We start from the raw sequence: 25,939 nt of genomic DNA, 5'->3' as shown, positions 1-25,939 counted from the left end.
AAAATAACAACACTTTGTCGGAACCATGTCAGGATCATTTCATGCAAGTTTCAGCCAAATCGCACTAGTAGAACTTGAGAAGAAGTTCAAAATGTGTTTTCAAGATGGCGGCTGTGGCGGCCATCTTGGATTTTGGATCGACCCGAAAAATAACAACACTTTGTCGGGACCATGTCAGGATCATTTCATGCAAGTCTCAGCCAAATCGCACTGGTAGAACTTGAGAAGAAGTTCAAAATGTGTTTTCAAGATGGCGGCTGTGGCGGCCATCTTGGATTTCGGATCGACCCGAAAAATAACAACACTTTGTCGGGACCATGTCAGGATCATTTCATGTAAGTTTCAGCTCAATCCCACTGGTCAAACTTGAGAAGAAGATTGAAATGTGAAAAGTTTACGGACGGCGGACGGCGCACGGCGCACGGCGCACGGCGCACGGCGACGGACGAAGCATGATGACTATAAGTCATCCTGACCCTTCGGGTCAGATGACCTAAAAATGTCACATTAAACCATGACATAACAATCAATATCTGCCGCTATTACTAAGGGTAGTTAACTCTGCAAAGGAAATGATTCACATATCTTAATATAAGCTGGACACATTTTTTTTATTGAAAGAGTGTTCATTTCACTTACTTAAATGATGCCTTTCTGAAATATAAGTTTATAATGCTAGTCAATAACTAGTCATCATTTTTTCCTTTTTGATGACTCAATCTAACTTGTCATAGACTGTTGAAAATCTTGAGAACTTAATAGTTCTGTAAATTCCATATCAATCATAATGGATCGTAAAAGCTATCTAGGTCTTATCTAGAAATGGGTGGAATTCTGACTACAAATCACTAAGATATTTCCTCTTTGTATATTACAGAGTTATCTCCCTTGAGTTTAGGTATCCATGGTCATATTATTTTGTGAGCGAAACTCTTGTCTTTCTCTGAGAAGTATGATGTTAAATTCGCAAAAACCTAACATCACAATCAATACCTACCCGTAAGGGCAGACAACTCTGTAATATGTAAATACAGAATAGATCAGATATTAATCTGATACAATTAAATAAGCTGGACCAGATGAGAAAATCTTATACCTAAATTCAATAGTTGAAAATATAATCTTAATCAAATCCTGTACACAAATAAGCAACTTATTATGAAAAATAGACAGAACTGTAATGACATAATTAATTATATATGATAAAATGTAATGTACATCGTTATAATATATATTATTTTATCAATTCCTGTTTGGAAATAATTTTTTTTTTATAAAAAATAGACAGAAATGTAATGATGCAAATATACCAAGTACCGGGTAGATACAAATGTATACAATAAAATCCATCGTACAGAGTTATTATCACCAATAAATCAGATATTTGTTGAAGAATCAAAAATTAAAAAGAAATGTACTAAAATTATATAAATTAACATATGCATACATACTGCAGTTGTAAAATATTATGTACAAAACATATATTTAGGACTTCAAAGTAAACTATAAATCATAAATCAACATATGAGCTGCATTTCAACAGCAGTTAATAACATCACACCTGAAAAGCTGTTCCAAGAAAGCAGTTTTGGCAAAAGGGTGTTGATAAAATTTCATGTACCCGAAGATGATCAAGGGGCCTAACAGTTGTAAAAGAGGAGAACTATTTGTACTGTTTAAGATAAAATTTAAATTTGTTCATTCTAAGGGGACTTAAGTTATCACAATGCTGTCAGCGGTAATATATGTCACATGTAATAAGGCAATATAATGTACCATATTGGAATCATTTGAAGATGTTATATCAGCAGTAATGACTGTTTAAACTTTATGTATGCTGATGTAGTGTTAGAGTTATGGTCCATCAGATAAGATGAGTAAGTATCCAAGGTCAGATTAGTATCTAGTATTCCAATCAGACCTCAGATACTTTGTAATTTTTTCTGATTATTAGAATCAAATCTTTTCTGAATACAAGAAACTGTAAATCTATAATCACATACAAACTTTAAATTTTAATTTCTCTAAAAACAATATGATATGCCTGAAGATTTCAAGAATTCTGTTTTGAAAAGTGAAACACTTGTGGACATTTAGTGCTTTCTCTATCATACTCAGAATGTTAATACATATCATTAAATGTTTCTACATTAATAATCAATTGATACTTGAAATGACACAAAATCAACTCAGCTCTACAAGCAAAAATCATAGTAAGGGCTATTATAGATGCTACTGCACCCAATCAGAAATAAAACAAGTTTATCTGCTGAGAAATTCATTTAATAATTTTAAAGGCACACTTCAAAACCCCTTCCCAACCTTCTATCCTCTAGCTAGCTATTGTCCCACACCCAACTTCTTTCACTATCAAATGTAGTTATATGTATATACAACCAAAGTATTTCTACTGGTAAGTTTCAATGTACAATGGCGTTTCTTTGTAATATCAAAATGAAACAGATTATGGGACACATTGGTCAGGGTAATTCTTTAAATTCCACTTTTCAAGATGAAAGTATTGTAGTTCAGTTGACACAAATTTTCACCTAAATTCTGCATTGCTTTCTTTAGGAGAATTTTACAAAATGAGCCAGGTTTGATGTATTCAAATGAAGTACATGTATACATAGACAGTGTATATTACATTGTATGTTGATAGCCTGTGGAAATGAGCCCTAGACCTTACCGATACTGCTAATATCACACGATGAATCTACACAAGGACAAATTAGAAATGAACAATATATGTATTAATTCAACGAAATGACAATCTAATATAAATGTACATAGATAAAATTCCATCATGTGACCTATATCTATTTTATAGAGAGAATCCATAATATTTGTAAAACTAGAGATGTCTGTAAAATATAAATACCCAAACCTTCATAATGACATTTGGGCAGTAGGCAATATTATGATGGAATACACATGGGGAACACTTAATTTAGGCCCCTCCCTACCCCATAACAATACATTGGTTTTCAAACAAGGTCTTCCCACAGTAGTGCGTTGCTGAGTAAGTGTTACGCTTGGGCATAAAGAACAAACATGCATGACACTTTCTTTAACCCACCCCAAACATTCTCATGGTGCAGGCATAACAAATAATCAAATTAAAAACCCTGTACTAACATATTAGTTCTAGACAATTTAGAGTTTCAAGTCATTATTCATTAAGAATACATACCAAATGGGACCTCAGGAACTGACGGTATGATGTCGGAGGGGACCTGTGGGGTAGCCAAGGGGGTCTGTGGGCCGTTCACCATCACCTGGCCGAGGTAGTGAAGAAGTTTCTGGGCTCGGTTCTGTGTCGGCTCGAAGGAAAACAGCTGTGGATTCTCATCTATGAAGTAAGTGTCTACAGATCCTGATAGGAACTGCTGGTGTTGGACTACATTCAATAGGAACGGGATGTTGGTCTGAAATAAATGGTGTTCAAAATTTTTTGTGTTTTTTATTAGCCTTGATCGCTCTGAAAGTCACACATCTTCTCACTGGATCTTAATTGTTAGGTCTTCTTTCGTTCCAAAATACTGACTGGAGTATGTCATTTTCTGATAGGCTTATGTTATCATTTCATGCAGATGTTTACATATTGATCCTAACTACATAGGCCTTAAAATAATGGTAGTCATTTTGACAAATGTGGGTTTAGATCTACAGGAATATCACAAACAAATCTTCTACATACCTTCACACCTCGGATTCTGAACTCACGAAGTGTCCTCAGCATTTTGGCACATGCTGATGAGTGATCCCAGGCATGAGCGATAACCTTCACCAGTAAGGAATCATAGTAAGGGGAGATAATAGCTCCGGCAAATCCTAAAGCACCGTCAAGTCTGATGCCCATTCCCTCTCCGCTACGGAACACCTGCATAATAATTGTATTTAGACCATATAGGTTAAGATGCATAAGAAATCATCTACTACATCATATTCCGTATTCAACCCAATAAGCGCCCATATCCCTATAAGCACCCCTCCCCCTTTTTGAGGCCTCAATTTCAATTGTCCACGCATAAATAAAGACCAAATCTACACAAAGCTGTCTAGATTTGCAACAATTTCGTCTTATCAGCACCTATTTATATTTTTTTCAATTTTAAATGCCCTGGGGGATTATTGGGTCGGATACGGTAGTTGTTAAAGTTTTTTTGTATTCACAATTTAGTACAATACTCCACACTGATGTATAAAATAAATATGAATTCTGAAGATGTATTATTTATTTTTAATATCAGTAGTAAATGCCCTAACTTTGTTCAATACTTGTCTATGTACCTCTATACGGCCAGTGTCTGGCTGGAAGTTCTTAGCCGGATCCTCTGTTGTCATCCTACACTGGATAGCGTAACCATGGAGGTTGATGTCCTTCTGCTGAAGTCCCAGTTCTGGGAGGGTGTAGCCTTCTGCTATCTTTATCTGGGACTGTACCAGGTCAACCCTACAATACGTATGGTGTCACATGATCAATAGATTTTATTCTCAGATACATAAATTATATTTGTACATGTATAGCAGAATTTGACAGTGTTGAGTAGAAGAAACCAGGTCACATTAGTATAAATTGACATCATTAATGTTCACGTCTTTCACCCAGAATATAATGTGTACCCTGTGACATTGAGTAGCCTCTAAGATAGTGTGTATTAACTATAATGTACTCCATGACCTCTAGTAACATTTATGATGTACCCTCTGACCTTCATATACTTGCATATTGACCCATACTTAATATGTACCCTTTGACCTCCATGGTATTGTATATTGACCTATATATGTTATGTACCTTGTGACCTACATGGTATTGTAAATTGAACTATATATAATATGTACCCTGTGACCTTCATTGTATTGTATATTGACCTAAATATAATATCAACTTGGTGACCCCAATGGTAATGTATATTGACCTATATATGATATGTACGCTGTGACCTCCTTGGCATTGTATATTGACCTATATATGGTACTACCCTGTGACATTCATGGTATTTTATATTGACCTATATATGATATGTACCCTGTGACCTTCATGGTATTGTATATTGACCTATATATGATATGTACCCTGTGACCTTCATGGTATTGTATACTAACCTATATATAATATGAACCTTATGACCCCAATGGTAATGTATATTGACCTATATATGATATGTACCCTGACTTCCTTGGCATTGTTTATTGACCTATATATATATTATGTACCTTATGACCTCCATGGTACTGTATATTGACCTATATATGATATGTACCCTGTGACCTCCTTGGCATTGTTTATTGACCTACATATATGATATGTACCTTATGACCTCCACGGTACTGTATATTGAGCTATATATATGTACCCTGTGACCTCCATTGTATTATATATTGACCTATATATGGTATGTACCCTGTGACCTCCATTGTATTATATATTGACCTATATATGATATGTACCCTGTGACCTCCATTGTATTATATATTGACCTATATATGGTATGTACCCTGTGACCTCCATTGTATTATATATTGACCTATATATGATATGTACCCTGTGACCTCCATTGTATTATATATTGACCTATATATGGTATGTACCCTGTGGTCTCTTCTGTGATTGTATGCTTACCCTGTGACCTCCTCTGTGACGGTGTGCTCCACCTGAAGTCTGGCATTGACCTCTATGAAGTAGTAATTTCCATCATTATCCAATAGGAACTCCACTGTACCAGCGTTCTCATATCCAACATGCTTAGCCAGTGCCACAGCATCAGCGGCCATGCTGTCACGGATGGCTGGAGAAAGGTGTGGCGCGGGGGCGATCTCCACAACCTTTTGGTGACGACGCTGTACAGAACAGTCACGCTCATACAAGTGAACCACATTTCCGTCACGGTCACCTGTTTGAGAATGCGGGTAAATATAGAAAATCATCATACAAATTCTTTATATCTACCATTATATCAAAATATACACATATGCTTTTCTTGTATCTTTTGTTACATGTTCAAGTAACACATATATCAAATCAAATATCAGATCTAACCTGGTCCTTCCTTCCTCAATTTGAAAAAACAAAATCTTTATGAATCCATATAAAAGCATAACAGTATCAAAGGAAAATTTTTCATTGGATAAGAACGTTGTTTTGTATAGAATGGTGTGTGGAGTTACCTAGAATCTGCAGCTCTATATGTCTGGGACGCTCAATAAATTTCTCCAGGAACAAAGCACCATTTCCAAAGGCTGCTTCAGCTTCAGAAGAAGCTCGTTTGAAATTCTCCTCAACCTCCTGAGCAAATATAAACACAATATTTACTTCATTAACTCAGATAAATTGAATCCTAATTTTATATAGAATCAATGATTTACCATTTACACAAAGCATTACTATGGTTCAATAGCCTCTAAACATAGAAATACAGACAAGAGATCCCAAAGGGATCTTGGCGCCCACCAAAGAATGATCTGACATCTGACGTCTGACAATGGAAAGATGGATCATTTCTCTGCTTTTCAAACTTTTACTACATACTACATATGAAATTTGAGACAAATCCCTTCATTACTTTCTGAGATATATTGCAGGAACAAACTCCAATTATCAAAATCCAAGATGGCGGCCCGTCAGCCATCTTGTTCATCAATCAGTCTTTAAATACAATATGCATATCTAGACCCCTAGGGGAACCTGCACATGAAATTTGAGACAGATCCCTTAAGTACTTTTTAAGAAATAGTGATAACAAACTTCAATTATAAATATCCAAGATGGCGGCCTGTAGGCTATTTTGTTGACCAATTGGTCCCAAAATGCAATATGCACAACTAGACCCCTAGGGAAACTTGCACATGAAATTTGAGACATATCCATTCAGCACTTTCTGAGAAATAGCGGTAACAAACTTCAACTATCAAAATCCAAGATGGCTTCCTGTTGGCCATCTTGTTTACCGATCAGTCCGAAAATGCAATATGCACAACAAGGGTCCTAGGGGAACCTACATCTGAAATTTTAGAAAGATCCCTTTCGTACTTCCTTAGAAATAGTGGTAACAAGAATTGTTAACAGACGGACGGACAGACGGACGGACGAAAGGACAGACCACGGACCACGGATGACAGGCGATTTAAAAACCTACAATCCAGATGGTAACGTCAGGGAACAGATCTCTGTAAAGTTATTTGTACACACCAGTTCGGAAATCCGGGACATCATTTTGGGTACAGATTGTAATTTCTGTTAGTAAGATGCAAAATTCTCCAAATTATCAAAACAATATTATGTTAACCATGTAGATAAAAAATCTCAGAGTCAGCTATTTTACATAGGTTTCTTTGCCTACCTTCCCCTGTAAATTATGAATGTACTTACATCAAAACTCTTTACAACCCTCATGCCCCTTCCTCCGCCTCCGTACGCAGCCTTGAAGATGACAGGTAAGCCATACTTTTGACAGAACTCCTGGGCTTCCTCTATGGACTGTACTGGCTTGTCTGTCCCAGGTACCACCTGTACACCTGTAAAACAATAGTACTTATATTATAATGTGCACAGCAGTTTATAGGCATAGTTGATCAATCAGTGAATATTTCAATGAATGATTCTTCTTTTAATTTAGTTTAGACTGGATACATAGTTTATATACATACGAGAATTTTTTCAATATTCGACATTATACATAAGCCATACAATAAGTACTGCTACAGAAATCTTCATGTTCATATGGAAATCATGTTAAAAAAGAAAAGATACACACCGGCACTAATGGCGGCCTGTCTTGCTTCGACTTTGTCCCCCATCTTGCGCACCACTTCCGGGGATGGCCCAACAAACTTGATTCCTTCATTTATGATTGACTGTGCAAAGTCTGACCTCTCTGATAGGAAGCCATACCCAGGGTGTATGGCATCAACATCATTCTCCTACAACAATAGGTAAGTTTATGGAGTAAAGATTGACGTGTATCAATTAGGTGTTAAATGGAATGGTTACATTTGAAAAACTTTCAACTTACACTACCACTGTGTCCCCCATATATTATTTGAGTAGAAAGTACATTATCAAAACAATTTATCATGGTATGTCTTTGACAAGGACGAAGTAGATCAAAACGTTGGAGAGTAGAGACAGTTTTGAGTATTCATAATAGTCAAACTCATTCAATTTAAACTTTTGAAATGAAAGATAACCTTTGACAACATGACTTTGTTGTCTTTGCAGATTCCTTGATTGTATTGAAATATAAATAATTTATTGTATAATTTCTCATTAACTGAACATAAAACCAGATTAAATTGTATGTGATTTATCAGAACCTTGACTGACCTTGGCTATCCTGATGATGTCTGGGATATTTAGATAAGCTGCCACAGGAGGCAGACTCTTGCCTACGATGTACGATTCGTCAGCTTTCTGTCGGTGAAGGTGCATCATGTCCTGCTCCGAGTAGATCGCCACCGTGCGAATATTCATCTCTGTACATGCTCGGAACACACGGATGGCAATCTCACCTACAAAAAGGTCCCAGATTTAAAAATAAATATCTTTGTTACTGTCAATTATTATAACTCGCATAAAAGATCAGCTTTTATATTCGAATAGCATTTTCATATTCGAATACCAATGCCATCAAACAAATATTCAAATATTTGTTAACATCCCTAGTATTTTTCACAGTTTCTGACTTGGTTATTACAAATGTTTATTGTGGATTTTTATTTTGTTCAATGTCCTACAGTCAGGGTCATTAAAGGATGTGACAGGTCAAGGACATGGAGGAAAGCCAGAGTTCTTGAAGAAAACCACTGGTCTACAATTAACTCCCTGGCAAGTGGACAATGTTGGATTCAAATTCCAAACCCAGATGTGGAGGGCTAAGTAATAACATTTAATAACACCTTAACCATTCAATCAATAAGTGAAACAATGCCCTGAATGTACACTGCTGAATTCGATGAAATAATCTACAGGTATTTAAAATATGTTCTTGAGGGACAACTCCAATCATCAACTTCTTTTCTTGGCTTCCATGTTTTGTTGATAAAAATGTATAATTATGTAATACAAGAAGCATTTACAGCAGTGGAAATCATTAGTGCTTACAGCACCTGCTGTAATATTGTAACTTATCACGGATGAAAAATACAGACGTTAATGTTCAAATGAATAAGCCCATTGTAAACACATTTTAAGCCAATATAAAATATCATGTTTATTATTTAGTCAGTATTCAACCAATGACAGTGCATCTTTAAGATAAAGATTGATGGCTATATAATGAAATTATTTTGCTACAGTTAACAGTTCTGTCTTGTGTCTGGTGGCGATCAATACTATGTTATTGTTGTTTCAATAACTTGACCTTAAGATGACTTTCACTTTCAGCAGCACACTACAATAGACATGTACACTGCTCACACAATACAGTCTAAATACAACAATTGTCTTACAAAGAGACTTGTTGATTCAGATTTTTTCTACCAATAAAGAGCAAACAAATCAAGTTGACTGAATTAATACCCCCAAAAGAGATTTGTGACGTGCGAAGAGAAAACTATTGAGTAATCTATTTGTGGTGATGTTCTGATGGGGTATTGATTGGAGTGCTGCTATGGAGTGATAGTGGCGGGGCAGAAGCCTAAACAATCTGTAGCCTGGTGGTACAGATACATTGAGGGGCCCTGCAGTAGAGATCTATCTCAGGCTGTGATGATATCTATGGAGTTGTATTGATCTGATAGAGACAGGTGAGGAGCCTTTAAAAGCCTCACTCAGTTACAGTAGTCACTTATAATAATGATACACATCTGTAATGATCTCTCCAGTACAACCTAACATTAGTGTTATAGTCTGTAATCATGTCTCCTATCCCAGACAAAATTATATGATACACACATCTAAATGTATGTAAACAGCAAGATATATTTGACACACTCGGCTGTTTTTTGTAGATCATGATTTCAGGACCAGTTGAAGGTTATAATTAAATAATTAAAGGCAAATCAGCACTATCAGGGTCACAAGTACAAGAATAACTCATACAACATACATACACGATAAAAAAGATACAGGAATATGCATTACAGGAACTTTGGATTTGCACATTTTCCTTACCAACTTTGGCAAATTACACGCTCTATACATATGGTGATCCACAAAATATGCAAAAAAAATTTACTAGCTCAGATGTCCCATTTGACCTTGTAAAAGGGATTATAAGGCACAAAAGTACATATATGTCTCCACGACAAATCACGATATTAACTCATTCACCCCTGAAGACATAGATGAACTCTCCTGATTTAAAAGCTGGAACAGTCCATTATGAATTTTCAAGGGTGAATGAGTAAACAAAGTTACTGTGTCTGGGATGATTTGATCTGATACTTTGAAGTTGAAATTTTTAAATGTGAATTTATATTTGTTAGAGCAATTTTGCTGGTAAAAATTCCAATACATCAGGGGTAGAATTTAATTTTTTAAACCACTATCCATTTTCGGCAAGTTGGTAAAATTTCAACTCGCCAAATCAGAAACTTGCTTACCACTTTAAAGTAAAATTAAAAGCAAACCAAATTCATCGACATTTATTATATTAATTTATTGTAGGTAACAATAAATGTTGGAACATTTTTAGTGTCACTGTAGTGTAGTGTAACAACAATTTATTTTCAGAATATGGCACTTTGTGAAAATGAAAGCTTGTAACATATTATTAAAGTATCACTTGCTTTTGTCTAAGCTCACATAATGAACAGTGTTTGGATGTCTGGTTCTATATATTGAGAATAACAACAATGTATCCGCTGGCCAAAAATTGCAAGTACAATATTTTTCAACTTGCCATTTCAAAAAACAATTTGCATTTGGCCAGTTGGCGAGTGTTAATTTCGAACCCTGTACATATACTCATTATTACCAATACAGTACTATATATTAGCCTTTGATCTTTGTGGCCATTGATGAACATTTGGCTGTTTTTTTTAGTTTAATGTCCTATTAACAGCCAGGGTTATGTAAGGACATGCCAGGTTTGTTGTTGGAGGAAAGCCGGATTACCAGGAGAAAAACCACCGACCAGCGGTCAGTACCTGGTAAATGCCCTTCATGGGATTCAAAATCGCGACTCAGAGGTGGAGGGCTTGTGGTAATATGTCGAGACATCTTAATCACTTGGCCATTCCGGTCCCCCCTATTGATGAATATATATATATACATAATGTAATACCAGTTGTAAGACAGGGCACACTGTCTGATGCTGCAGTAGTTTATAATTGATACTTTAATATAAGATCTACATATGATGAAATAAAATTAACGTCAAATTTGAGCATGTTACAGGTGTAAATTACAAATGAATATCAGCATACCTGTATATTAATATGTTGTATTGAAGCTGCTGATTTACATAGCATGGCAACAGGTGATGAAATATAACTTTCATAAAACAGCCAAGGACAGTATACAAGAGCACAAGTCCATATATATTGAAAAATGAAGTTTGATATTAGTATCGAATAAACGTATATGTTTCTCAAAATTCTATAATAACATCTCAGCTGTCCAGCATATGTTTTAGTTTTACAATCTCTCACTATAAACCACTTCATTTTCTTGTTTACAATATTTTGTGGTATTGTTATTTTCAACATATTTGTATTTCTAGGTGTACTCCAGCTTTCACCCACCATCTAAACCTGTCACATGCTTAAATGACCCTGGATTTTAATCAGGTTTTTAACTCAGAAAAACAAACCAAATTGTGTTTGAGCTCTCTCACAAAATTATTATTATCTTGCAAAAGTAAAACTTTTTAGAGTATCATAGAAACCCTGCAGGATGGCCATTTTTTATGACATCACGACCTCGGATAATTACCTCGATTGGCCACCATCAGTTTTTTTATCACCCGCTCATCTGTCTTTGGAACAGCACTTGTACTGCTGGCCGAGTACTGTGCCACCCCCTTTGGGAGTCGGAAGCCATGACAAGGTTTATTTGTGGCCCCGACTTCTGACAAGAGTTGGTTCCTAGCTCCAGCACAGAGTCTAGACACCTTTGCCTGTAGTCGCAGCATCCCGGCTCTGCAGTGGTCACTTCAGGGATTCACCTCCAGTCCGCCGACCTCAGAATTCTGGACAAATCTATTTTTATTAAAAATCTGAAACGAGAAAAATATTCATTTGATTTAATTTCAGCCTATTTGACCACCTGTGACCTTGAATGAAGGTCAAGGTCATTCGTTAGTTAAAATTGGTAGCCTGTTTTCCCTGCATATAACAGACCAAATATCAGGTCTCTATGCCTTTTATATATTGATAAGAATGTATTCAAAAATTTTGAGCCCTGTGACTTTGAATGAAGGCCAAGGTCATTTATTTGAACAAACTTGATAGACCTTCATCTCAGAATAGCACAGGCCAAATAATAGGTCTCTAGGTATCTTAGTGTTTGACAAAAAAGTCAAAATTTTCAGTCTATTTAACATGTGGCCTTGAATGAAGGTCATTGTAATTCATTGAAGTAAACTTAACCCTGACAAAATGTTCTGATCATGCAGCATTTAAGTCTTTAATTAACTCATAAGCATTTAAAGGTTTAAAATTAGAATAAGCAAAATAATCCCAGTTTAATAAGAATACAATGTACTACATAATGTCCAGCTACAACTTTAATCCCTACATCATAAGTCTTCAAACACAAAACTGTTTATTAGATTAATTTTCAAACATTTGCTATCATTATTATAAAGAATTTTTCAGTATGAGAATTAAATCAAAGTACTTTTTATATCAACTTTCAGACTTACACCCATCTAAAATAATAATACATGTATAATAATATTATATAACATTATACTGTATATTATAATTCAATTATAATACTGTATTATAAACACAATAAGTTAAACGTGTGTATATAAATGTATAACACATTCAATGGCAACTAAAAATACAAAAAAAAATGTACTGGTATCTTGGAAATTTAAAGCCCATTTCATCTTTCAGTGACTAGAAATATATATCTGTGCCATGATGGAATTAGACGAAAGATTATATCTGACATTATTTAAAATACCTGAGTAAAGCTGAGTGGTTATACACCATTAGTTGCTGAAGAGCTCAGTCCTCGGCATAACTCCTCACCTACTTCTATGTGTAGTGATATGATGCATTAACATTATACATGTTTACCATGCAGTTGTAAATGAGCTTTGGGTTTCTGACAACCTATCACTCCGTTATAGTAAATAACATGTTTACAGGCCAAACATCCTATAACTGACACTAAATCCTGTTTACAGGTAAAAAGTCCAAAGTCCATTAAACATCTTCATAATGTTTCCTGACTCCAGGTGTTACCTTTGAACACTGTATTAAGTGACCTGATCAGAACTGTACAATATGTATTTATACTATTCACTTATCTACACTCAATACACATGCTGTCAGTTAGTTTGAGGAAACACTTTCTTTTCTAAAATAATTGACAATAACAACAATATCTTTAATAGAGCTCTAGTAGATCTGTCAACTGCAGTTTTATACGATTGATCAAGCAGACGGGCAATCATGTACGACACTTCAACATATGATGTAGCAACTCTAATGTAGAAAAACAGGCTTATGATTATAATGGACTTAAATGCATTGGTCAACGCAGTAGACAACAACCCAACTGAACCAAAGAAGCATTACTCAGTCAGCTGAATGACAGAGACTTTAATAACACAAATAAATGTACATATGTAGCAGGAGGGGGTCTCGGCGAATGGGTGAGCCTTCCGTGTATATAGTAGAGATTCCTCAAGTTCTCCCTCTGCAATGTTCTTTTGAGATTCCGGTGGGACACAGTGGAAAGTAAAACCAGAAGATGAAATAAATGTCAACATTTTATCATATAAACATAAAATAAACAGATAACAAAAGCAAAAAGCGGAAAAAATCACCTTAATTGGAATGTTTTATAGCTATAACAGCTACATTATGCGGTGAAATTAACTGTAATAAAAACTTCTGAACTGAATAAAATCATAAAATAAAGTAAACAAAAGATTCAACAATTTACTATAATCTAAGGCTATTATTTACAATTAAATTCCCTAAAACAGAACTTAAAAGGAACAAAGGGAGATAAATTCAACAAAAGTTAACAACAATAATAATAATGATAATAATAATACTTTATTTATTGAGGGTGGCATTATATATTTAGCATGGAGCTAATCTTCCATATGGCCCTCATTATATAAACACAAACAAAATTGACATAAATCATCAAAATATATATCACATGCATATGATAACAATCTACATTTGTATATACAATACAATGGAAAAACACAAGTGAAATGAAGCACATACATTACTGATTCATATATACTGTATAGTACATTTTTTAAACCAAATTATTGAAACTGTTCTGATATACGGGTAAACACAATAAAGGGCTCTTTTAAAAATATCAAATGTTATACAGTCATACCAGCTTCAATTATTAAGTTAATTCAATTTGTTAACCATTTTCAACAAATGTGTATAGTACTGAGACTGTGTCCCAAATTTCATGCGAATTGCTTTGAGTAGTTTTTGAGTTATACAAAAAGGAAATGCTGAAAATGACCCATTTTTCGACGTTATGCTGTTGCATTAAAAAAAACCTGTTTTTGCCAGACCAAATAAACACATTATAAAATAGGTTTAATGAAAAGATTAAAATAAAACCAGATAGGGTATTCTTTTACGAATCAAATGATGTATCATTCATAAGGATACAATAAAAAATGGCGATGAAAATGTAATTTGTTACAACTACCTGCTTCGTTATGCTTTTTCACTTTTCAAAACTTGCCCCATGTTATAGCCTAAAAATTTGTAAATTTTATACTTAAACTATGGATTTTATAGTTAAGTCCTACTTGCAACTAGTTATTTAAATGATAAAGCAAAATTAATCTTTTTTTTTCAAAAAAGAAGTTTTATGAGGCACTTTTCCTCTCTAAAAGAAAAAGTAAAACAAGAGGCCCAGAGGGCCTGTATCGCTCACCTGGTTTTTTGTTAGTAATTATCACAAGAATCTGACAATTAGAAAAATAAGCAAAATTGACTCCCAAAGTTTAATTTTGAATCACAACCATACAATGATGCTATTGATACCATACAAATATGCTATCCAATACATAGGTTCAAAGACAAAGTAATTTATATGAAAATAGTGGCCTAATTGACCTTTTTGACCTCGCATCTATTGCCGTTTAAGGCCCCAGGGGTCAGCCCTATCATTTGTAAATTTCAAATCCCAACCCTATAAGGATGCTACCATTGCATTATAAGTGCTCTTCCATTCTTAGTTGCAGAGAAGAAGTCGTTTATATGGAAATAGCTAAATTGACCCCTTTTGACCCCACCCTTCAGGCTCCCGGGGGGGGGGGGGGGGGGGGGGTCAGCCCCATCATTTGCAAAATTTTGAATCCAAACCCTATAAGGATGCAACCATTGCATTATGAGCGCAATCCCATGTTAAGTTGCAGAGAAAAAGTCATTTATATGGAAATTGACCACTTTTGACCCCGCCCCTCAGGCCCTCGGGGGTCAGCCCTATCATTTGCTCAATTTGGAATCCCCAGCCTACAAGGATGCTACCATTGCATTATGGGTGCTATACCATGCTTAGTTGCAGAGAAGAAGTCATTTATATGGAAATAGCCAAATTGACCCCTTTTGACCCCGCCCCTCAGGCCCCCCGGGGGTCAGCCCTATCATTTGCACAATTTTGAATCCCCACACTATAAGGATGCTACCATTGCATAATGGGTGCTATACCATGCTTAGTTGCAGAGAAGAAGTCATTTATATGGAAATAGCCAAATTGACCCCTTTTGACCCCGCCCCTCAGGCCCCCGTGGGGTCAGCCCTATCATTTGCACAATTTTGAATCCCCACCCTATAAGGATGCTACCATTGCATTATGGGTGCTATACCATACTTAGTTTCAGAGAAGAAGTCGTTTATATGGAAATAGCCAAATTGGCCCCTTTTGACCCCGCCCCTCAGGCCCCCGGGGGTCAGCCCCATTATTTGTACAATTTTGAATCCCCACCCTATAAGGATAATATCATTGCATTATGGGTGCTATCCCATGCTTTGGTTCAGAGAAGAAGTCGTTTATATGGAAATAGCCAAATTGACCACTTTTGACCCCGCCCCTCAGCCCCCCCAGGAGTCAGCCCCATGATTTGTACAATTTTGAATCCCCACCCTATAACGATACTACAATTGCATTATGAGTGCTATCTTGTGCTTATTTTCAGAGAAGAAGTTGTTTATATGGAAATAGCCAAATTGACCCCATTTGACCCCGCCCCTCAGGCCCCTGGGGGGTCAGCCCCATCATTTGTACAATTGTGAATCCCCACCCTATAAGGATGCTACCATTGCATTATGGGTGCTATCCCATGCTTGGTTTCAGAGTAGAAGTCTTTTATATGGAAATAGCCAAATTGACCCCTTTTGGCCCCGCCCCTCAGGCCCCCTGGGGGTCAGCCCCATCATTTGTACAATTTTCAGTTAGTAGCCCATAAGGATGCTACCAGTCAAATTTTATTGAAATCTGACCAGCGGTTATGGAGAAGAAGACGATTGTTGACGGACGCCGGACGCCGGACGCCGGACGCTGCGGTATCCCATAGCTCACCTCGGTCCTTTGGACCAGGTGAGCTAAAAATGTAGTGTCCGTAACCAGTACCATTATTCCTATATATTGCTTTGAAGATCTATTTCTTTTTTTGTGTGTAGTAACTACTTGGTTTAATATCCCATAACATGTAAAAAATAATTTCCTTATGAGTATTGCTTTAGAACTACAAGGTCGTGAAGGTTACGGACAATACAATTTTGCTGTAGTGTCCATAACCTAATTTCTAACTGCATGTTTTCAGATAGTGTATAACAAACCCTTAACACATTTTATTGGTAGAATATCTAAAAAATAAACAATGACACCACAAATTTTATATTTTTGAAATTGTATGTTTCTTTATATATTGTTTTGACTAAATAAGCTATCAAGCAAATAACGTCGAAAACAACAACGTGTGGGTCCTGAAAATTCCGGTTTTTCAAACACACACATTGCCAAGTAGCTATATAGTGAGGCATTGAAAGCTACATATGTTTTTCTGAAGACATCTAAAGGCGATCCTGAGGCCATATACTGCAGAATTTGTGGATATTTTGCTTGAAGGTAAGTAAGACTTGTTACATGGAACAAATGTAGTGTCCGTAACCATATTGTTGATCATTTAATAGAGCTCTGCATGATATGATAATTTTTATGAGTTTTTAGTACAACACATTACCAATTATTGATTGAATAATAGCAAAATCTGTTTTTAACCTTAATTTATCTTTCACAAATACTTTAGTGAACAGATTTTCTGTCTGGTTATGGATTTTTGGTATGAAAATTATGTTTAGTTGAAATATGACTTAGAAAGGGAGACAATTCCGATAACATAGGTAAAATATATACAATATAGGTAAGTAACAAACAATTCCATTTAACAAATAGCCTTACATATGGAATATATGATATAAAAAATATGAATAATTAACAATTTGGCCTTTTTCTAATTAAAAATAATATAAATAATACAAAAATACTTTATATAGCAATTTAAAGTTTCTATAAAAATACTCCAATATTTCAAAGAAAAATACATAATAATTAAGTAATAGCTGTGACTTTTTTAACTGAAACATTTTTAAGTGTGTAAATAATATTTATAGACTCAGTCAATTGGTCTCCTGTATCGGTAACAACTACCTCCGTCAGACATCCTAATTACTGACCTAATGTCCCAACTATTGACTTTTAATCTTGACAAACAGAACAGACCGGCATCTTGACCCACACGCGCTGTCAGAGCAAGGTGTAATTTAGATATGGAATTTAGTAACTTTACACAATATCTACAGTGAAGTTAATAGTGGGGGTACTGAGTGTTTACCCCAATGATATCCATAACAAACTGAGTCGTCCTAAACCTATTTGTCTTACCCTAGGATGTGATACCCCTTTCAATCGAGGCGCTGTCAATGCAACCTCATCCCCCACAATTTCCGGTACGACAAAATTATATATAAGCTTGCTCACTGTTCAAGACCACATATAGAATCACACATGCCTCTCCATAGTGTCTATACTAGCTGTCATTATAATTATTTGTCACTGTTAAACACATTCCCAGTAAATAGACAGTAAAGAACCTGTCTTTCTCCAAGGTAATGAACAAGAGGCCCAAGGGTCTTAACGATCAACGGACTACCTTGGCAATAGCGGTATAGGAAATTAATTAGATACGGTGCCCTGGTAGCCATCTTGGATTTTGGACCAACCAGAGATGTAACAACTCTTTGTCAAGATCATAACAGGGTCATTCCAGACAAGTTTCAGCCAAATCGCACCAGTAGAACTTTCAAGATTTAAGCCTATTTGACCCCCTCTGACCTTGAAAGTAGGTCAAGGTATGGTAATTCATTTTCACAAATCTGGAAGCCCTACATCCCAGCATGCTACAGGTAAAATATGAGTACATTGGGCCTTTAAGTTGATTAGTCCGTAGTGATCGTTTTGAACACCTGAAATGTAGCTTGGCTCTCTATAACGCAATAAGATCATATATATTAATTAATTGACCATAAATTAGTTAAAATTCATGCAAGTAAGCTTTATATGTATTAACCTTGCCCTCATTTTAATCGGAGGCAATTTTAATAGCTAGCAAATACATCATAGCCATTTCCCGCCAAAGACTGCTCCGTTAAACATATACAAGTCACATATGCATCAACCTGTTCCAGATTCTCTCACATCAATTTCATAGAGCATCAACGTTTAACAAACTAAAAGCATTTCCCTTACACATTGTAATTTGATTTGAAAAAAATTTGAAGCTATGAATGACCTAGTTATAGGATACCCCATTGTACGTATTATTGTATATGTACCCTATAGTCGAGTGGTACGTGACACGTAGCAGACAGTTACCATTTTCTCACATAAACACATAGTAATTAGTATCAGCTTTAGATAAGAATGTCTTTGTTGTAGTCTTGTTTGTCATGATCCTTTAATTACAAATAAACTACTCGTCAACATCAACATTAGAACATTATATCTAACTATCCTAGATTATCATATAAATAACCTAATTTGCCATGTTACAAACAAAATACATCTAACGATATAACACCATTGTGACCCTATAGCTATGCATCCAAAAATGAGTTAATAAAGTCTTTACAACTAAGTGAGTAAAAAGCCCAGGGCCTCATTGTCTTTGAAGATGGGACTTGTCCTATAGTAGCTACTGTAGAGTTCACTGTCTTTAGTGGATTATGGGATAATATACAAGCTAAAATATTTACTTTAAAGTTTATTCACCAAATGAACTTCTAAAGAAATTTGGTAATTTTCAATTAAAAATTGTCTTGACAATGTTGACACGGTACATTCGGACAGAGATATTGATTCTAATACTACTGTAACCCTTGCAAACTTTGTGGGAAGAGGGAAGGTGGTTGGGTGCTATAATGAGTGAAACTTGTATATTTTATACACTTTGCAAAAATAAGCAGTATAAAGATATAGGTCTTTACATTTTAATTTTAAATGCAGCATATATACATATATATATATATATTTATATATATATCAGAAGTTGATCTTTTACAGTTCGCTTCATACATTTGTATATTATTCTGATGGGATATCATTCACAGATGAGTAAGTAAATAGGTGAGCATGTGCACTTAATTATATAAGTATATACACCGATATATCAACTTTAACAAAAAGAACCAAAGAAATATATTCTAATGTTCAAATAGAAAAAAAAGCTGCCAGTTACATATATCTCTTTTTTTCCCATTGAAGTGTCAGAGCATTCTAAGAATCAATTTCAATTGTCAATTGACACTATTTCATGAAGTGTACTTATATGCATGCATATCATCACTGATAAAAAGGAAATTTAAACATTTATTGCAAACATCAAAACTTCGTTTAGCTAAAAGCCTTTGAATATTTAACCTTATTTTATCATTTTACAGACTACAGTATATATATATATACCCCAAGGAAAAATGATCAAATATTAAATCAGATTTCTGGAAACCTGCATGAATCGCCTAACTTTTCAATTGAAATTCATTTTTTACAAGATGATACCCCATTGTACGTATTATTGTATATGTACCATATAGTCGAGTGGTACGTGACACGTAGCAGACAGTTACCATTTTCTCACATAAACACATAGTAATTAGTATCAGCTTTAGATAAGAATGTCTTTGTTGTAGTCTTGTTTGTCATGATCCTTAAATTACAAATAAACTACTCGTCAACATCAACATTAGAACAATATATCTAACTATCCTAGATTATCATATAAATAACCTAATTTGCCATGTTACAAACAAAATACATCTAACGATATAACACCATTGTGACCCTATAGCTATGCATCCAAAAATGAGTTAATAAAGTCTTTACAACTAAGTGAGTAAAAAGCCCAGGGCCTCATTGTCTTTGAAGATGGGACTTGTCCTATAGTAGCTACTGTAGAGTTCACTGTCTTTAGTGGATTATGGGATAATATACAAGCTAAAATATTTACTTTAAAGTTTATTCACCAAATGAACTTCTAAAGAAATTTGGTAATTTTCAATTAAAAATTGTCTTGACAATGTTGACACGGTACATTCGGACAGAGATATTGATTCTAATACTACTGTAACCCTTGCAAACTTTGTGGGAAGAGGGAAGGTGGTTGGGTGCTATAATGAGTGAAACTTGTATATTTAATACACTTTGCAAAAATAAGCAGTATAAAGATATAGGTCTTTACATTTTAATTTTAAATGCAGCATATATACATATATATATATATATTTATATATATATATATCAGAAGGTGATCTTTTACAGTTCGCTTCATACATTTGTATATTATTCTGATGGGATATCATTCACAGATGAGTAAGTAAATAGGTGAGCATGTGCACTTAATTATATAAGTATATACACAGATATATCAACTTTAACAAAAAGAACCAAAGAAATATATTCTAATGTGCAAATAGAAAAAAAAGCTGTCAGTTACATATATCTCTTTTTTTCCCATTGAAGTGTCAGAGCATTCTAAGAATCAATTTCAATTGTCAATTGACACTATTTCATGAAGTGTACTTATATGCATGCATATCATCACTGATAAAAAGGAAATTTAAACATTTATTGCAAACATCAAAACTTCGTTTAGCTAAAAGCCTTTGAATATTTAACCTTATTTTATCATTTTACAGACTACAGTATATATATATATACCCCAAGGAAAAATGCAAATATTAAATCAGATTTCTGGAAACCTGCATGAATCGCCTAACTTTTCAATTGAAATTCATTTTTTACAAGATGATTTTTTCTTGCTCGTATGTACATGTATATATCTATAATTTAATTTTTTACACAAAATTCTTTAACATTGAATATAAGCTATAGAGTCACCACTAACTGACCTATTATTGTGATATGTATTACAATGCATTACATACCTGTATTTAACTCATTAAATTTAAAAGCCCAACCAGCTGCAGCTAACTAAGAATATGAATGAATATAGGCTCTGACAATAGCATTGTATAACTAGCAAGTTTCCATTTATGTACTCTTGGTGATCAATAAGAAATTCTATAAATATCCTATAATGTTTCCACTTTAATTTTTTACTCCCGACACTGAATAAAGCTATATATAGAACTTTTCTATAAATATAATGGATCTTGATTACCTAGAATGAGTTACACAAAGTATGGATACAGCATTGATATCTTCAGAAGTCATTTAAGAAAGTCAGAATGAAGTTTGTGTTCAAAGTGAGACTTTATACTATTAATTTGGAGGTTGTTTTGTAGATGGAAAGGCATAGCCACAAGTCAAAGAGCAATCACTAGCTTGCAAGAATTTGATTTCCATTATATTATTAACATGGAAATTTAGTAGGATTTTTTTTCCCATTTCTGGTGCATTTTTTATGTTGCTTTGTTGCTGCTTTGGTTTGGTTTATCAATATAATAGCCAAGGTTATTTAATGGCAGACTCCCATTGTGTTGCAATGTGTTGAGGTGTGTGGATGTATATGTTTTGGGAGGCTGCAGTATATCAGTGTTACATGTGCTCCTTTTCATAGTGCTATCTCACTGAAGCATGCCACCCGAAGATACCAAACAAGGACACCCCACCCAGTCACATTTTATTAAATGGCAAACCAGTCATCTTACTCCCTTTATATGCTGACCATGAGCACTATATAACCAGGGGACATAACCAAAATCCTACCTCACAGGGGCGAGTGCTCAACTGAAGGCCAAAAGAGATGTCAAGAGAGATGTAAGAAAGAAGAAAGTAATTTAGGAACAAGAGATCCCAGAGGGATCTTGGCGCCCACCAAAGAATGATCTATGTCTGACAAAGGAAAGAGGGATCTTTTCTATGCTTTTCAAACTTTTGCAAACATACTACATATAAAATTTGAGACAGATCGCTTCAGCACTTTCTGAGAAACAGCAGTAACAAACTTCAACTATCAAAATCCAAGATGGCTCCTTGGCGGCCATCTTGTTGATCGATCGGTCCCAAATCGAAATATGCACAACTAGGGCCCTAGGGGAACCTATATAAGAAATTTGAGACAGATTCATTGAATACTTTCTGAGAAATAGCGATAACAATCTTTAACTATCAAAATCCAAGATGGCAGCCTGGCGGCCATCTTGTTGACCGATCGATCCAAAAACGCATTTTGCACAACTAGAGCCCTAGGGGAACCTACATATGAAATTTGAGAAAGATCCCTTCAGTACTTCATGAGAAATAGTGATAACAATCTTTAACTATCAAAATCCAAGATGGCTGCCTGACCGCCATTTTGTTGACCGATCGATCCAAAAACGCATTAGCCTAGAGCCTTAGGGGAATCTACATATAAAATTTGAGAAAGATCCCTTCAGTACTTTGTGAGATATAGCAATAACAATTTTTAACTACCAAAATACAAGATGGCTGCCTGGCGGCCATCTTGTTGACCGATCGGTCCCAAATGCAATATGCACAACAAGGGCCCTAGGGGAACCTACATATGAAATTTGAGATAGATCCCTTCAGTACTTTTTGAGAAATAGCGATAACAAACTTTAAGTATCAAAATCCAAGATGGCTGCCTGGCGGCCATCTTGTTGACCGATCGGTCCCAAAACGCAATATGCACAACTAAAGCCCTAGGGGAACCTACATATGAAATTTGAGAAAGATCCCTTCAGTACTTTCTGAGAAATAGCGATAACAAACTTTAACTAACAAAATCCAAGATGGCTGCCTGGCGGCCATCTTGTTGACCAATTGGTCCCAAATGCAATATGCACAACAAGGGCCCTAGGGGAACCTACATATGAAATTTGAGATAGATCCCTTCAGTACTTTCTGCGATAACAAACTTTAAGTATCAAAATCCAAGATGGCTGCCTGGCGGCCATCTTGTTGACCGATCAGTCCCAAAATGCAATATGCACAACTCAAGCCCTCGGGGAACCTACATATGAAATTTGAGAAAGATCCCTTCAGTACTTTCTGAGAAATAGCGATAACAAACTTTAACTATCAAAATCCAAGATGGCTGCCTGACGGCCATCTTGTTGACCGATTGGTCCCAAAATGCAATATGCACAACTAGGGCACTAGGGGAACCTACATATGAAATTTGAGATAGATCTCTTCTGTACTTTCTGAGGAATAGTGATAACAAACTTTAAGTTTGAAAATCCAAGATGGCTGCCTGGCGGCCATTTTGTTGACTGATTGGTCCCAAAATGCAATATGCACAACTAGGGCCCTAGGGGAACCTACATATGAAATTTGAGAAAGATCCCTTCAGTACTTTCTGAGAAATAGCGATAACAAACTTTAAGTATCAAAATCCAAGATGGCTGCCTGGCGGCCATTTTGTTGACTGATTGGTCCCAAAATGCAATATGCACAACTAGGGACCTAGGGGAACCTATATATGAAATGTGAGACAGATCCCTTCAGTACTTTCTGAGAAATAGCGATAACTAGAATTGTTAACGGACAGAGGGACGGCCGGACGGACGGACGGAAGGACGGATGACGGACCACAGACAAAAAGTGATTTGAATAGCCCACCATCTGATGATGGTTGGCTAAAAAGAGAAAAGATAAGATCCTATATTTAGTTGCCTTTTAAGATCATGCAATATGGGTTAACAAGTACAATTCTTGCATGCAACAGCTGCATTGTATTGTAAGCTATTAAGGTACCATTGTACATTGAAATATCATATGATCAACCAACTCCAATATTGTCCATGCATGACGTTATTAGACGTAATTTGATCTTTTTTTCCGGAATTTTTTCCTTTCATAAATGAGTGAGATATCATTGCATGTAATTCTATAGCATCCCTTACAGGGATCCACAGCATGGTATCATTTATCCTTTGTAAACAGAAATCCCTCCTACAAAGATACTGTGGCTGGAGACAGAATCTATGATACAACAGTCTACTTACTAGCTGTTACACTGCAGGCTACTCACTGATAAAACGATGATAATAACAGAATGCACGTGGATAGCATCAATTTAATTGCACATGCATCAGTACTCCAATAAAGTCATCATACAATACGTAGCTATGTTGCAATTTAAATCTTTAATCTTAATTAAGCTGTACATGTCTTCAGAAAGTCTTGCATGAATTAAGGTGTACAACTGATTTAACATACAGTCAATTGTGTACTTTTTTTTTGTACTTTTTCCCCACAGAGTACTTTTTTTGTTAATGTTAAATTCCAATATAATTTTGTTACTATAGAATATTTACAGTTGCTTGTATACATGATGGTATAACCGACACCGAAAACATGCCCATTATTACGTCACATATATGTTGACGTGGTGACGTCAACTGATCACCGTCAAAATGGCTGTTCCATCTTGTTGATTAAATCATCCTTAATAAACGGTTTTCCTGGTCTAGCTTAAACAATGTTATTTAATGCCAGAGCTTTGCAGACAATCATCTCATAATGCATGCTAGCGCATTATGAAAATTGTCTGCAAATTAAAAGCTCTGGCATCTATATTGGCAGTTCCACTATAACAAGGAGAGTTCAACTAGGAGACAAAACACAAATATACATGCTGTAGTCTTGGAGTCTCCAAAAACATATCTGAGCACTGATTTTTGTATATAATCATTTCATGGGCCTGTGCCTTTTAATTTGGGAAAATACTACATTTTTCCTTCCTTTTTTTCCTTCCTTTAAATGCATATATTTAGCAGAGGTTTTTCTTTATTTGGAAATGTATTTACATGAAATATGGAAAATACAGCTCAATTTTTGTAGGGGAAGGGGCCAAATTTTCGCCCCCCAAATGCACCAAAAAAAATAACTGCTGATCGAGGCATAAAACTCTCACATATGAAACAGTTAGTGCATGTATTTACTAGGCCAATGAGAGCTAGGCCATCCTTATTGTAATGACCTTATAGCTGTAAAATAGGTCATTAAAAACCTATAATAAATCAATGGCATTTTTTACATTTAATACAGGAGTTTCGAGATCCCAAAACGATGTGGGTAAAGTACAATTTACCGTCGATTAGTCCCACCAACCGGTGATTATGACGTCATCATTTGATGTGAATTTCATGACCTCATAATCACCGGATGGTGGGACTAATCGACGGTAAAATGTACTTTACCCACGTCGTTTTGAGATCTCGAAACTCCCGTATTAAATTTTTATCAAATTTTCAATAAATACAATTTAATACCACCATTTTTTATGATTAGATA

The 25,939-nt window shown here is 35.3% G+C and overlaps 1 protein-coding gene across 4 annotated transcripts in view; it reads right to left on the bottom strand.

The window, feature by feature from the left end:
* Positions 1 to 25,939, bottom strand: part of LOC138318288 (pyruvate carboxylase, mitochondrial-like) — a 41,814-nt gene that overhangs the window by 15,289 nt on the left and 586 nt on the right. For 2 of the 4 annotated variants that reach the window (XM_069260506.1, XM_069260508.1), the window contains exons 2-11: positions 11,882 to 12,164; positions 8,330 to 8,514; positions 7,761 to 7,926; positions 7,376 to 7,521; positions 6,175 to 6,292; positions 5,630 to 5,900; positions 4,294 to 4,456; positions 3,701 to 3,883; positions 3,194 to 3,428; positions 2,690 to 2,716 (exon numbers count right to left, since the gene is read on the bottom strand). In XM_069260506.1, coding sequence (XP_069116607.1) covers positions 2,690 to 2,716; positions 3,194 to 3,428; positions 3,701 to 3,883; positions 4,294 to 4,456; positions 5,630 to 5,900; positions 6,175 to 6,292; positions 7,376 to 7,521; positions 7,761 to 7,926; positions 8,330 to 8,514; positions 11,882 to 12,080 — 1,693 coding nt within the window. In that variant the 5' untranslated portion in view covers positions 12,081 to 12,164. Of the gene's footprint in view, positions 1 to 2,689; positions 2,717 to 3,193; positions 3,429 to 3,700; positions 3,884 to 4,293; positions 4,457 to 5,629; positions 5,901 to 6,174; positions 6,293 to 7,375; positions 7,522 to 7,760; positions 7,927 to 8,329; positions 8,515 to 11,881; positions 12,165 to 13,081; positions 13,239 to 25,939 lie in introns of those variants that run through there. The other 2 variants (XM_069260505.1, XM_069260509.1) reach the window with 2 other exon arrangements.

Source organism: Argopecten irradians, chromosome 3, assembly GCF_041381155.1.
Source record: "Argopecten irradians isolate NY chromosome 3, Ai_NY, whole genome shotgun sequence".
Classification (NCBI taxonomy): Eukaryota; Metazoa; Mollusca; class Bivalvia; order Pectinida; family Pectinidae; genus Argopecten; species Argopecten irradians.
Note: the sequence above shows the minus strand (reverse complement) of the source record. Positions and strands in the feature narration are given on the sequence as shown.